Genomic DNA, 14968 nt, shown 5'->3' on the forward strand with positions numbered 1-14968 from the left:
TATTCTGAGAGCCATAATTTTTTAATTTTTTAGTCAAAGCTGTGTAAGGGCTTGTTTTTTGCGGGACGGATAGAAGTTTTTATTGGTACTATTTTTGGGTACATGCGACTTTTTGATCACTTTTTATTTATTTAGGGAGCGGTGGTGACCCAAAAAATTGCGATTCTGTCGTAGTTTTTTATTTATTTTTTTGGGGTGTTCATCGTGCGGGAAAAATAACATTATAGTTTTATAGTTGGGGTCGTTACGAACGCGGTGATACAAAATATGTGTACTTTTTTAACGTGTTCATTTTTTTTCTATAATAAAAGTCTTATTATAGGAAAAAAAGCATTTTGTGTTTATAGAACTTATAACTTTTATTTTTACACTTTTTTTAAAACATTTTTATTACTTTTTTTTACTTTTTTAACTTGTCCCACTAGGGGACACCTAGTCTTGCAGCTTTGATCGCTGCTGGAGTACATTACACTACACACGTAGTGTAATGTACTCTAACTGTCATTGTGACGTGACTGTCACACTGAAAGGAAGCAGAGGAGGAACGGCCGGAGGCTGTTCCTCCGAGGCTTCCGTGCATGGCAACCCGGAGGTCATTATCTGACCTCCGATTGCCGTGACAAGCATCGGTAGCCCCCACGATCACTTCGTGGGGGCTGCTGATGTGCTTCAAACCACTTAAATGCGGCGACGGCAATCAGTCGCCGCACTTAAGGGGTTAACTGCCGAAATCAGCGGCGATGGTCCGCTGTCCGGCAAGACTGATGTCTCAGCTGTCGGGGACAACTGTCAGCGCGGGTCTGTCACTCTGTGTTTACACAGAGTGACAGTTTGAAATGCGGACAAAAATGTACGTCATGGTGCGGGAACTAGCAGCCGACCATGACGTACATTTTCGTCCTTGGTCGTTAAGGGGTTAAATAACCCCCTGAACATTCAAGGGGGCGTGTTACTATGGCTATGACACTGTCCAATCAGGTATGGACAGTGCCACAACAAGAGCGAGCAGAGTGCACACTCCCTCTTCAGCTTTGAAGATCAGTCTTTTCACCCAAACTGGCAAGTAGGCATGCGCACTCATCTCCAGCTCTTGTGAGAGATCAGTCTTGTACTTTGCCTGCCGAACTGGCTATGGACAGTAAGAGCTCGGGAGCGCTAACACTGTCCGTAGCAGTGACACTCCCCCTTGCCAGTACACGCCCCGTTGACAGTTCAGGGGGTTATTTAAATATTGGGCTCCAAATATAACGGCACTGATTTCTAAATAACGGAGGGAGGTAGATTAAAAAAAAATGTAAAGTGCCCCAGAGTTTGTTCAGCCCTCCCCATTACATGCTGCACATGTATGGGGAGGTGAAAGGTTCTCATTAAACTTGTAAAAGTAGTTAAAAAAAACAAAAAAAAAACTGATTGTTAAAAATAAAATTATAGTTTTGTCGCCATATTCTGAGCCATAGCTTTTTTTTATTCTGTCGATTTACTGGTATGAGGGCTTATTTTTGCAGGGTGGGCTGTAGTTTATATTGTTACCATTTAGGGGTACATGAGACTCTTTGATCACTTTTAATTTAATTTTTTTTGTGGGTTAAGTGACCGAAAACAGCGATTCTGACGTTTTAACTCTTTATTGCGTACACCGTGCGGACTAAATGATTGTCTTAGTTCATACTTTTACGGACGTGTCGATACCAATTGTTAGTTTTTTATTATTTTTTTACATTGTGCTTGAGGGAAATGTTTTTAACTTTTATCACACTAATCTTCTACGCCACCCCCCCTGTTTTCAGTGATTTTAAATGACGCGGTCGCTATTGACCGTGGCATTTAACGGGTTAAACTAGCGGGATTCCGCTCATTACCCAGAAATGTCGGCTATGACACATAGCTGATGCTGAGCCCACTCCATATTCCCACACCTGACGTGTGCCGTATATATATGGCGGATGTCAGTAAAGGGTTAAAGGAAAAGTACGGGTTTTTTTCACTGTGACCAATGGCTAAAACGTCTTGTTCAGCGCATATCCAGTAGCCGACCGTTTAATGGTTTCCTTTTACTTTATTGCAGAAATTGAAAGACTGAAGAAAGGAGGTGAACCGAAAAAGGAGGAAGATGATGCATACTTGGACTTGTTTTCTCACAAGAACATGAAACTGAAGGAGCGCATTTTGATTCCGGTCAAACTGTACCCCAAAGTGAGTGATGTGGTTACTTGGATCTTGTGGTAGGCCGTGTGCACGTTACCAGTGAAAGGATGAATCAACTCCTTGGTAATCAACAGCAGAAATGTAGAGCGAATAACAGCACCAGGACTTCAATATTGATGGGGAGATTATATTTATATATATCAATAATGAAGTCCTGGTGCTGTTCGCTCTACTATATATATATATATATATATATATATATATATATATATATATATATATAATTTTTCCATAGTTAAAACCAGTGAGTTTCTGATCAGCGTTTTATTTCTTGATTTGTAGATTATATATTGTATTCAATTTTTTTTTTTCACTGAATATAATGGGGCAGCCATCTTGCCTGACCTGCTAAAAACAGTATTTCAGAGTTTCTTTACAACAGCCATATGGTCCATAGTAACCTGCGAACCGTAGGGAACACACTTATATTTATGGCAGTGTCTAGGCATGCTATGACCTGTGCAGGAAAGTATAGGAAGGGAGCTGTGTCAATTGCCTATTGTCAATGGTGGATCCTGTGTTCTCTATATATGGGAGTTAGTTTTCACTGTAGTCCTGCCTGTGTTCATGAGATGACTGAAAGTTCCTGTTCTGTAGAGATCACTTCTAAGCCGTCTATTGTGTCCCCAGAATGAAAACTGCAAAATCTTAGAATGATTTCTTAAAATGGATAATGACAAAGCAAATGAGGACAAGCAAAATTCTTAATACTTTGTTAAAACATTTCATTTTGACAGATTCCCTTTTACCCCTTAACAACGGGCAACGGATATATCTGTCGCAAGCAGGTGTTTCCACGTATCTGTCGCTCTGATCTGGTGGGTACTGCCAGTGTACCCACGCGATGCGCATAGCATGGCTGTTATACACAGCCTGACTCCTGCCTCGACTGCCGGAATCTAAGTATGCTCCGATTCTGGCAGTTTAACCCATTAGATGCCACTGTCAATAGCGACAGCGGCATCGACTGTTTGACAGAGGGAGGGAGCTCTGTCACCCCATCAGGGCACCTGCATAGAAATCGCAGGACACGGTCTGTTTTCCATGGCAGCCAGGGGCCTAACAAAAGCCTTCAGCAACTGCCTATTACGCCATGCCTTAGTTTTACACTGACAGGCAATAATGCTTTGGTATACGAAGTATACCAAAGCATTATATAAGCGATCAGCAGATCACATGGTGAAGTCCCCTAGTGGGACACAAGTAAAACCGTTACCGTTTATGGGAAAAAAAATTACAGTAAAAATAAACACTAAAAACCACTTTTAGTGTCAAACAATAAAGTTAACACATTAATTAAACCGCGGATTAACGGCGTCCAAGAAACGGCAAAATTCCTTTTTTCCTATTCCCACCATAAAAATAAAATAAAAAGTTAATCAATAAGCCCCATGTACCCCAAAATACTACCAATGAAAACCACACCTTGTCCTGCAAATAATAATAAATAAAAACAAGCCCACATATGTCTACATCGACTAAAAAATAAAAGTTGTGGTGATGCGATTAAGTTTTTTTGTTTTGTTTATATAAAGGGTTTTTATTTTGCAAACTTAGGCCCCATGCACACAAACGCAATCACGGCCCCATAGACTGCTATTGGCCACGGGTACCTTCCCGTATGCTTACAGGAAGGTGCCAGTGTCGTTGAAAAATATAGAACATGTCCTATTTCAGGCTGTAATAACGGCACGAGCAGGCCAATAGAAGTCTATGGGGCTCCCACAATTACGGATGACTACGTGTTTGCACCCGTAATTACGGGAGTGTTGCTAGGTGACGTCGGGGGATAGTCACTGTCCAGGGTGCTGAAAGAGTTAAACGATCGGCAGTAAGTCTTTCAGCACCGGGGACAGTGACTACGACCAACGTGTAAAAGACGTTCATACTTACACAGAACTCCCTGCTTCTTCCTCCAGTCCGGCCTCCCTGCATGACCTTTCAGCCCATGTGACCGCTACAGCCAATCACAGGCTGCAGCGGTCACATGGACTGCAGCATCATCCAGGGAGGTCGGGCTGGATGTCGAAAGAGGGACGCGTCACCAAGACAACGGCCGTGTAAGTATGAATTTATTTTACTGCGGAAAGGGCTGCCCCTTCTCTCTGGGAGAGAAGGGGCTGCTGATTAGTGCAGTGCAATTTTGCAGCGAAAACATGCCCGTTAATACGGGTGGAATACTGGTGACATCGGACCAGTAATTACAGGCACGAGTCCGTAAATACTGGTGCGATATGGGTCGAATGTGTGACCAAGGACCAGTATTTACGGACAGGAAAAAAAATATGTTCGTGTGCATAAGGCCTTAGAAAAACATAAAACCTTTACATATTCGGTATCCCTGTAATTGTGGTGACCCATAGAATAAAGGGAACATGTTGTTTATGCCGCGTAGTGAACGGCGTAAATTTCTAAGGTGAAAAACAAAGCTGGAATAGCTGTTTATTCTAGGAAAGAATTTAAAATAAAGTTAATCAATATATTATATGCACCCAAATATGGAGCAATTGAAAAATACAACTAGTCCTGCAAAAAACAAGCCCATATATGGCAAGGTTGATGGAATAAAAAAAAGTTACGACGCTTAGAATGGGGCGGTGAAAAAAAAAATAATCCTTGGTCATTAATGTGCAAAATGGGCTGGTCATTAAAGGGAATGTGTCAGCAAAACATGGTTTTTTTTTTTTTTTAGTTAAACATTTAGGGTATAGGTGATTAAACATTGTTCTAATTTTTTATTTTTTTTCCACGAGTCAGGAAATATTATAAATTGGATTCTAATTTATAATATTTCCCATTGCTGGTCACTAGATGGAGCCATTCCCAAAATTGCAGCATTGCATGTGGTAAAGCAACCACATTGCTTTATGCTGCAAAATTGGGTAAAAAGCCCTCGCTCTAGTGAGCTCTCAGAATCCCCCCCCCCCTCCTTTATCCTGGCCAGTGCCGGGAGAAACGAGGGGTTTGAACCGTCTAACCTCGTACACTGTCGCCATTTTTTGTGCTAACACACAGTGTAGAAGGTTTACATACAGTAGTAAACACAAACATACATAGAAATCCCTTACCTGCTCCAGTCGCCGCTGCTCCCTCTGGTCCATCCGCTCCGTCTGCTGCCGCTGCTCCATGTGCACAAGTCCGGAAGCCGCGACCGGAAGTAGTAATCTTACTGTCCGGCCGCGACTTCCGGTCCACAGGAAAATGGCGCCGGACGGCGCGCATTTCAAATTGAACTGTGGGAGCGGCGCATGCGCCGTTCCCACACAGCGGCGTACATGTTAGTGGATGGAACGGGCCCCGTTCGCAGTCCCTATGGGACTGGAGCTGCCGTATTCCATGTCTGTATGTGTCGTTAATCGACACATACAGAAATGGAAAAAAAAATGGCAGCCCCCATAGGGAAGAAAAAGTGTAAAAATAAGAAAAAGTAACACAAATTAATCCAAATGTTTTTAATAAAGCACTAACATCTTTAACATATTAAATAAATTTTTGTGGTAACACTGTTCCTTTAAGGGGTTAAAGAAGCACTCCAGCAAAGACTTTTGTGCACATATCATGCAAATTCGCTACCAATGTAGTCTGTTTCTTCCCTGCTCAGTTGCATCCTCTACATCCTGGGTAGACAACTTTTTTTTTTTTTTTGTATGTCGTGCTGAAAAAAATCAATGATTATCTCAGTGTGCCATGCAAATAGAAGTCATATAAGACAAACTTATGTATTTCACACACTAGATCGTCGCTACTGAACACTAGCTGGGGGAGACTGGCTACTGAATACCGGCTTGGGGGTGCTGCGCACAGGACAGAGCTGTCAACCTTTACTAACTTTTTCTTCTACAGAGCGGTTACTGGACGCCGTCCTTGTGGTGCTGATAACTAGGAGAGAGCAGCGCTTCATTATGCATTTGGAGATGCTGAACACCAGAAGAGAGCATTGCTGCATTGTGTGCTTGCCAAGGGTTCAGCAGCGACAAACAAAATGAAGTACTACTCTCTCCTGGTAATCTGCGCCGCTGAGCGCCTTATGAAGGGCCACTTTCTCTCCCAGTGTGCAATGCCCTTAAGCACAACAGCTCTGGACACTAAGGGAAGTGTGCCACTGGTGCCAGAGGTTGCTGACCCCTGCTCTACATCTTGAACCCTTTTGTTATGGGCATCTGATCACCAAAATAAACCAAGCTCTGGTGTGTAGACAGGTCAGTCTCTCCTGTATGGCTGACACCCTGTGAACTACAGGATTATATTCTAGCCAATTCCCTCTGCCAGTAAGACACTTCCATATCCCTCCTTTATGTCCCCGATGCATATAGTGCTACTGAAGAGATTATTTCTGTCCTATCTATGGCACTAGGGGTGTAGTGATAGAATAGGTGAGTCTATATAATTAGCTGCAAAAAACACATGCCACATGGAGTAGCTTTGTTTTCTCTATTGGACTATATGGGTGACATATGCCACCGTGTGCATACGTCACAGGTGTTCGTTAAATGTGTACGTCGATATGCTTCCGACATCACTTCCCATGTATGGACCGTGATGTCAAGGACTTCTCCAGAGATGGTGTTGCTGGTCAGTGTCCCTTCGACACCCCAGCTGTGGACTCGGACATTGATATTCCTGACATTTGTCCATATTTTACTTCTTTCTAACGGCATAGTGACTGTGGAATCTAAAAGGTTAAAGAGGCTCTGTCACCAGATCATAAGTGCCCTATATTCTACATAATCTGATCGGTGCTGTAATGTAGATAACAGTGGTTTTTATTTTGGAAAACAATTAATTTTGAGCAAGTTATGAGCAATTTTATATTTATGCTAATTAGTTTCTTAATAGAGAACTGGGCGTCTAACTTTTTACTAACTGGTGTTGTAAGGAGAAGTGTATGACGCTGACCAATCAGTGTCCTACACTTCATCGTTCCAGCCCAGCTTCTTTAAGCCCTCTAAGCAGCTGTGATGTGTTTTTTATATGTATGGTTTAGATTCCTTACTGTGGTTTAATTGATTTGTTTATTCCTAGTTTAACTTTGTTGGCAAGATCTTGGGTCCTCAAGGCAATACCATCAAGAGGCTGCAGGAAGAGACTGGAGCAAAAATTTCTGTACTAGGGAAAGGCTCAATGAGAGATAAGTCCAAGGTATGTTGCCATGTGTGCTAATAGCTGCTGACTGATAAATAGCTGGTCATTATTGGTGGTAAAATAGCTTTTTCAGCTGGTTATTATAAAAAATATATATTTTTAATCCTTTTTATTAGGAGGAGGAACTGCGAAAGGGAGGAGACCCAAAGTATAGTCACTTAAATATGGACCTTCATGTTTTCATTGAAGTTTTTGGCCCACCATGTGAGGCATATACCCGAATGGCACATGCAATGGAGGAAGTTAAGAAGTTCTTGGTACCGGTATGTATACTGTTGTACTCGTGACATTTGTGCTGCTTTTTACTTGTGTAGCCTAACATGCTATGAGTGAGTGCTGATATTGTAACAAGACATGGTAGTGTGCAGCAATCTGATAAGTGTGTCAAGATTTCCAAAACAACCCTTTGATGGTAATCTATTTTTTTTTTAAATAAATGTGTTCCAGATATTTGCTACTTAGATCATTTCTTAGATGTTGTATGAGTCTGTTCACTGTATTGATTGTCTATCAGGGTGATCTGAAATCCTAAAACAAACCAATCAGTCTGAAATTCTGTCTCTAAGTAATGGGATAAGCAGGTTCTTTCTGATAAGTAAGGCTGGGTTCACTTTTTTTTTTTTTTTAACTTCCATTGAGAATAACAAAAAAGAAATTAACAAATTCAGTGTGAACCCAGTCTAAGCTGTTTTGTGTGCTCTGAGCCAGCACTCCTCTTCTGCTGATTTGCCTTTCAGATACCCTGATGGAAAGATGCTGCAATCCACTCCGTGTCTAGTATTTACTGTATTACTTGAGATTATGTTTTTGTTTTTTTTCTGGTAGGATACTTACTGTTATTGAGGAGGTTTCTGAACTCTTTATGATGGTACGCTTTAAGTATATAGGACAGTTGCTCGAACAAAATCCTTTCCTTAACACTTCTTGGGAAAGTTGTGATCGTCCAAAACAAATCCTTGTTTCAGAGCAGAGCTGGCAATTCCACTATCTCCACTGCAATATTCCCACTTTGGAGCAGTGAATTGAGAGAACGGATCTAGACATGCTTGCGGACTTGTCCTTTTTCTTAAAAGTGCCTTATTTAAATTGTCAAAGCCCCATGTGTATGTTCACATTTACTCACAGGAAATGATGGATGATATTTGTCAGGAACAATTTTTGGAGTTGTCATATTTGAATGGAGCCCCACCAGAGACTGCCCGTGGAGGAAGAGGAGGACCAGTTCGTGGTAGAGGAGGACCGCCATCTGCATCAGCTCCATCAGCAAGGTAATGTGTTGTGAAATTAGCATTTGCATTGATGCATGATCTGTAGTAGGTTGAGATTAAAGAGAACCTTTCACCTCCCCATAGATGTGCAGCAAGTAATGGGGAGAGCTGCACTAACTCTGGGGCACTTCACATTTTTTTCTCTACCTCCCTCCGTTATTTAGCTATCGGTGCTGTTATATTTGGTGCCCGATATTTAAATAACCGCCTGAACAGTCAATGGGGCGTGTTACTATGGCTTTGACACTGTCCAATCAGATATGGACAGTGTTACAGCAGAAGCGAGGAGAGTGTGCGCGCACGCTTTCCAGCTTTGAAGATCAGTCTTATGCCCTGACTGGCAAGGGGGTGTGTCAGTGTTAAAAGAGCTGGGGAGCGCTTACTGTCAGTAGCAGACACACACACCCCCTTGCCAGTACGGCAGAAGACTGATCTTCAAAGCTGAAGAGAGCGAGAGTTCTGTCTCTGTCTCTCACAAACCTTTATCCATAGCATGAGCACATACTGCAGCCTTTTCACGTTCAACCCATTGCAGTAATTAATCAAATCTAAAGGTCTAGAGCAGGGGTACTCCACTATTATTGAAGGTCCATTTACCTGGGTCTGCCGTCATGTGAAGGGCTGAACTGAACACAAACCGGCTGAATTCATCCCCAAACAGTATAAAAAAAACTGTACTTGTCTAGCCACATTCCCATTAACGGAGCTTCATAGACAAAGCCCATGAGATGCTGACAGGAGCCTTGCGTAGGTCGATGCAATGACCTCATCGCAACAGCCTGCGCAGGGATTCTGTGCCAGCGTCTTATAGGCTGCAGTGACCTGTAGCCGAGTGAATGATAGAGCAGGGAGCTTTGACAGCTCAATGCTCCACCATAGTATTTAATTGTATCGGCATCCTGCGGACTCCTACAAATGAATGTGGAAATTGCCCGTCAAAGCCACAGGTCTGGACCACTGACGCAAAGATGGCAGACCTGGCAGGTCTTCATTAGGCTGACATGCCTGCCATCGGGGGCCTGAGGGGATTGCGCCCCCTTTTTCTAACACCTTAGATGCCATGGTTGCTATTGACCGCAGCATCTAAGAGGTTAATCAAGCGGCGTTCTGTTAAGTGACTGCTTTATTATACAGCAGACAACTGTATTTTATATTGGGCTTGTAAAAAAAAAAACATGAATGGTGTGGCAACTTTTGTAGTCACACTTTTTTTTACTTTGTCAAATGCCACAAAATAAAAAAACAAACACAAATGCACTTCATGTAGTGCATTTTAATTCCCAACTGACTTCAAGCTAACCTCTTGCTGCAGTGTTTGCTACCAAAAAAATTTTCTTTTTTCCAAAGTACAAGTAATCTATAAATAAAATAAAGGGATTACATAATTTATATAGCATTTGAGGGAGCACTCAGTATTTCCTGAAAGCCGGAAACCTGACGATTGCACTATTCTTGGTGATTTTGGCCGCCATGTCCAGTCACATAATTTTTGACACAGGAATTCATTTTATTCAGAAATGCGTTATAACATTTTCCGCTAAAACTCATGAGGTTGTAAAATTAGACTAAGGTGTGGAAAGTGCATATATAACACGTCTTATATAACAAGAGGTTGTGCTCTCAAATGCTGAAACAAAGGCCGTGTAATATTTGCCCGTGCACATGTGAAAATCGGTACTATGCTGCTACCAAACGAAGGCCATTAAGACCACTATTCAGGGTTACTCTTCTGTCACTATTCACATTCCATCTCCTAATTTTTCCCTAATACCATGTACACCTCATCAATCAGTGTTTGAACCATACGTGTTTTAGTAGCAGTTCTATCCAGCCACATCCTCAGGGGTAACATTAAAACTGCATGGGCTGTATTTTGCCCATTTTAGTTTGGTTTGGCGGTGTTGGCAGGACCGCTGCATGCTATTGGGGAACAATTAGTAGGTGGGACAGAACAGTAACCTTGACTTCCCCCTAGTACTTTTGTCAAGAGCCTGGAAAAGTCAAAACTGATTAGTAGCTCACACAATGATCAGAATCAATAGTAACTTTTAATTATTAGATTTATGCGTTGGCGAAATAGACGTAACAGAAAATATATAGTTCATGATGGGTATCCAAGTTTTTGGTGGAAAAATAAAGGAACGACAGGCTTTCTTGCTTCTGACCCGAATGCAGAAAAATGGGTTAATGCAAGAGAAGTGTTCTCTGAATGAACTAATGCAATAAACTATAAATCTTGCGATTACCGCTTCCTTTTGCCACCTACCAAAAATATTCAGACCATTTAAGATCATGGTAGGAGGTTCAATCCCTGGAGACCGACCATAAGAATGAAATTGTACTAGAGGACTTCTGAGACCCCCTAGGAACAATCACTGAGGGTGAGGAATTGCTGAACTTGTCAGTGGGAAATGGGGTCCATTGAATATTCTCACAAACTTACGAACATACTATTAGAGGAAAATATTCTAGCAGTGACCCTTAAAGGGAATGTGTTGCCAGCAAAACATGTATTTTTTTTTTTTAGTTAAACATTTAGTGTGTAGGTGATTAAACATTGTTCAAATTTTTTTCACGAGTCAGGAAATATTATAAATTAGATTCTAATTTATAATATTTCCCAGCACTGGTCACTAGATGGAGCTATTCCCAAAATTGCAGCATTGCATGTGGTTGCTTGTGGTAAAGCAACCACATTGCTTTTTGCTGCAAAATTTGGAAAAAAGCACTCGCTCTAGTGAGCTCGGAGAATCCCCCCCTCCTTTATCTGGCTAGTGCCGGGATAAACGAGGGGATTGAACGGTCTAACCTCCTACACTGTCGCCATTTTTTGAGCTAACACAGTGTAGTAGGTTTACGTACAGTAGTAAACACAGTAAAACACGAACATACATAGAAATCTCTTACCTGCTCCTGCCGCCGCGGCTCCCTCCGGCCCATCTGCTGCCGCTGGTCCAAGTGCACAAGTCCGGAAGCCGCGACCGGAAGTAGTAATCTTACTGTCCGGCCGCGACTTCCGGTCCACAGGAAAATGGCGCCGGACGGCGCGCATTTCAAATTGGACTGTGTGGGAGCGGCGCATGCGCACTTCCCACACAGACGGCGTACACAGAAGTGGATGGGACGGGACCCGTTCGCAGTCCCTATGGGACTGGAGCTGCCGTATTCCATGTCTGTATGTGTTGTTAATCGACACATACAGAAATGGACAAAAAAAAATGGCAGCCCCCATAGGGAAGAAAGTGTAAAAATAAGAAAAAGAAACACACAAATTAATCCAAACGTTTTTAATAAAGCACTAACATCTTTAACATATTAAAAAAAAAATTGTGATGACACTGTTCCTTTAAGGAGAGTCTTGAAGTTGCAAGGAAATTCCATAATCCTGAGTATGGAAGGAAGGAAGTGGTTCTGCAGCAAACCTCTGAGCAACCCATAGCTGAAATAACTTTGTCCTTAAAGAGGCTCTGTCACCAGATTTTGCAACCCCTATCTGCTATTGCAGCAGATAGGCGCTGCAATGTAGATTACAGGAACGTTTTTATTTTTAAAAAACGAGCATTTTTGGCCAAGTTATGACCATTTTTGTAGTTATGCAAATGAGGCTTGCAAAAGTCCAAGTGGGTGTGTTTAAAAGTAAAAGTCCAAGTGGGGGCGTTTTTAATACTTTCACTAGCTGGGCATTCTGATGAGAAGTAACATCCTCTTCTCTTCAGAACGCCCAGCTTCTGGCCGTCACGATGCAGGACCTGTGAGTGACGTCACAGATCTGCACCGTCAGAAGCTGGGCGTTCTGAAGAGAAGAGGATGTTACTTCTCATCAGAATGCCCAGCTAGTGAAAGTATTAAAAACGCCCCGATGTACGCACATAATACACACCCACTTGGACTTTTACTTTTAAACACACCCACTTGGACTTTTGCAAGCCTCATTTGCATAACTACAAAAATGGTCATAACTTGGCCAAAAATGCTCGTTTTTTAAAAAGAAAAACGTTACTGTAATCTACATTGCAGCGCCTATCTGCTGCAATAGCAGATAGGGGTTGCAAAATCTGGTGACAGAGCCTCTTTGAATATATTAGAGATACTCCGAAATTTAAACATTTTTGATTTTAATACTAGACCTCGCACATATCAAGACACTTATCTCTCCTCCTCTGCACATGACCCCTCTGAATCAGAGTGCCTGAGAAAAGGTAGTTCTAGGGGTGCATGTAGAGGGGGTGGTAATGGCAGAAGCCGGAGGGGTGGTTTTTTGGCTAAGGGACCTCCAATGTCTAAGCATATTTTTGTTCCCTCAATAGGTAGTTTAAGTCCCCCATAACAGTCTACTAGTGTTTTTCAGATTGTCAATGTCTCAAAGGGTACTAACAGATGTGGAAAATTCAGGTACTGGGAAAGGGCCTGTCACTTGTACCTAGATGCAGGTTCGACCTATTTAATTGGGTCAAGGATCTGCATTTTTTTTGTACTTGGCCTAAAATGGCAGAAAAGTTTCTAGACTCATGAGACGTCCGTGTCTTGAATTGGGCATTAGCGAGGTGGATATACCAGATTTGAGAATTCTGGAATCTTTACTTGAGGGGAAAAGGGGAATCGGCAAGCCATAAAGGTGATAACACGGAGTGCTGGACTGCTCTCAGTATATTCAAATTTGCTATCATTTTAAATGATGGTGATTTGCTTTGCAGTTCTACAGACAGACCCTATAGGTCCTTTCAGGTTAGATCTTTTACGGATACTTGATAGGGCCAAACAATTGAGACTAATTGACAATAATGAGTTTAAACACGTCGCAGGAAAATCCTCAGCTAGCGACCTTTTAGTCTGTCAAAAATCTACAAAGGGACGCAACCACAAAGAGCGTCTCTATTTGAAATAAACAGTCTGACCCAGAATGCTGGTCCGTATCTAGACTGTTACGCCCCTATGTCAAAGCCCTCACATCGTATGAGGGATGCCCTTAAACTAGTGGGCGTCTAATGTGAAGGTGAGTGTTGGCTGGCTAGCCTGGATGTAGAGGCCCTCTAAAGCCCAATTCTGCATGAGTTGGGTTGTGGAACACTTCCTATCAACTAGAAGTGTGCATTTCCAGGAACATAACTTTGTAGGGGAATTGCTCAGGTACATCTTGGAGCATAACTATTTCACATTTGACATCAGATTCTTCCACCAGCTCTGGGGAGTTGCGATGGGCAGCCCCGGTGCACCCACCTATGCAACTCTCACTCAGCTGGTGGGAGGAAAGGGTAATGTTCTGCCAGGAGATGGATTCATGGACTCAGTCTGGCTCAGACTTTCAGATTTTTTTCATTATATGGACTGACACTAAGCAGAAGCTTGAGGCCATTGTGGGGGTACTTAACGACAGCACCCTGGCATTGTTTACCTCAGATAAATTCAAAGTAACACTACTTGGATTTCTATCAACTTATCTGGGGGGTGGCAATATTAGAATGAACAGCTACAGAGAGCCCACACTGACAACCTGATTAGATGGGAGAGCTGGCACCCTCAGTCCCTTCGTTGGTGCATCCCGTAGGGACAGTATTTGAGGGCTCACTGCAATTGCTCTAAAAGTACGGACTTTAAAACTGCTGCATGTGATCTTAAACAGAGGTCTCGTATTGGGGGTTACCCAGAAAATGTCCAACACTTACTGTCAGTTAATTGTGACCAACTCCTAAACCCTAGGAAGACTGCTGAGTTAAACCCACAATTGAGGATCATTGCCACCAATGAATCCGCTCCCTCTCGTACAAGCTATAATCTAAACGTACTGGGGGATACTCAAGGCTCACCCGGATGTAGCAGAGTACTCGGGTGATAAACCCATATTACATACAGGAGGGGGGTAAATGTGCACAGTCACCAAATGCAGGAGGAAACCGGGGGAAGTGGCTTTTACAAAGTCACTGGTACAAACGGTTGTGGGTTCTGTAGGGCCTGTAATGTAACTCTATTTTGACAGGGAAGCAATTCATCAGTAAGTCTACTGGCCAGTTATACCAGAGTAGGTCTTTCATCAACTACTGTAGTAAAGGTATCGCATACTTCATGACATGCGTCTGCAGGCTCCAGTATTTGAGCAAGGCCGTTCAGGAGGTTCCACAGGTGCTTAAGAGACCGCCATTGTGACATAGGAAGGAGGTAAAGCCCATACCTAACTTGGTTGAATTTGATGGACATAATGTCGTTTTGTTTTTTTTGTTTTTTTTCCAACTGTGCTATGTATGGTTGTCATAAAGAAGACTCAAAGATCAGTTTCCAAGGAATAGAACTGGTTAAACCAAATGTAAGAAGGTGACAATAGGTGGCTGCAATGTATTTTTAGGTTAAATACGGCTAAA

At 42.4% G+C, this 14968-nt stretch overlaps 1 protein-coding gene across 2 annotated transcripts in view; it reads left to right on the forward strand.

The window, feature by feature from the left end:
• The window catches only part of KHDRBS1 (KH RNA binding domain containing, signal transduction associated 1), a 43648-nt gene that overhangs the window by 16676 nt on the left and 12004 nt on the right, over positions 1-14968 (forward strand). Inside the window, exons 2-5 of one of the 2 annotated variants that reach the window (XM_075853136.1) lie at positions 2066-2193; positions 7228-7344; positions 7464-7610; positions 8473-8615. In XM_075853136.1, the coding sequence (XP_075709251.1) occupies positions 2066-2193; positions 7228-7344; positions 7464-7610; positions 8473-8615 (535 nt within the window). The remainder of the gene's footprint in view (positions 1-2065; positions 2194-7227; positions 7345-7463; positions 7611-8472; positions 8616-14968) is intronic. The other variant, XM_075853137.1, reaches the window with a different exon arrangement.

This window comes from Rhinoderma darwinii, chromosome 2, assembly GCF_050947455.1.
Source record: "Rhinoderma darwinii isolate aRhiDar2 chromosome 2, aRhiDar2.hap1, whole genome shotgun sequence".
Classification (NCBI taxonomy): domain Eukaryota; kingdom Metazoa; phylum Chordata; class Amphibia; order Anura; family Rhinodermatidae; genus Rhinoderma; species Rhinoderma darwinii.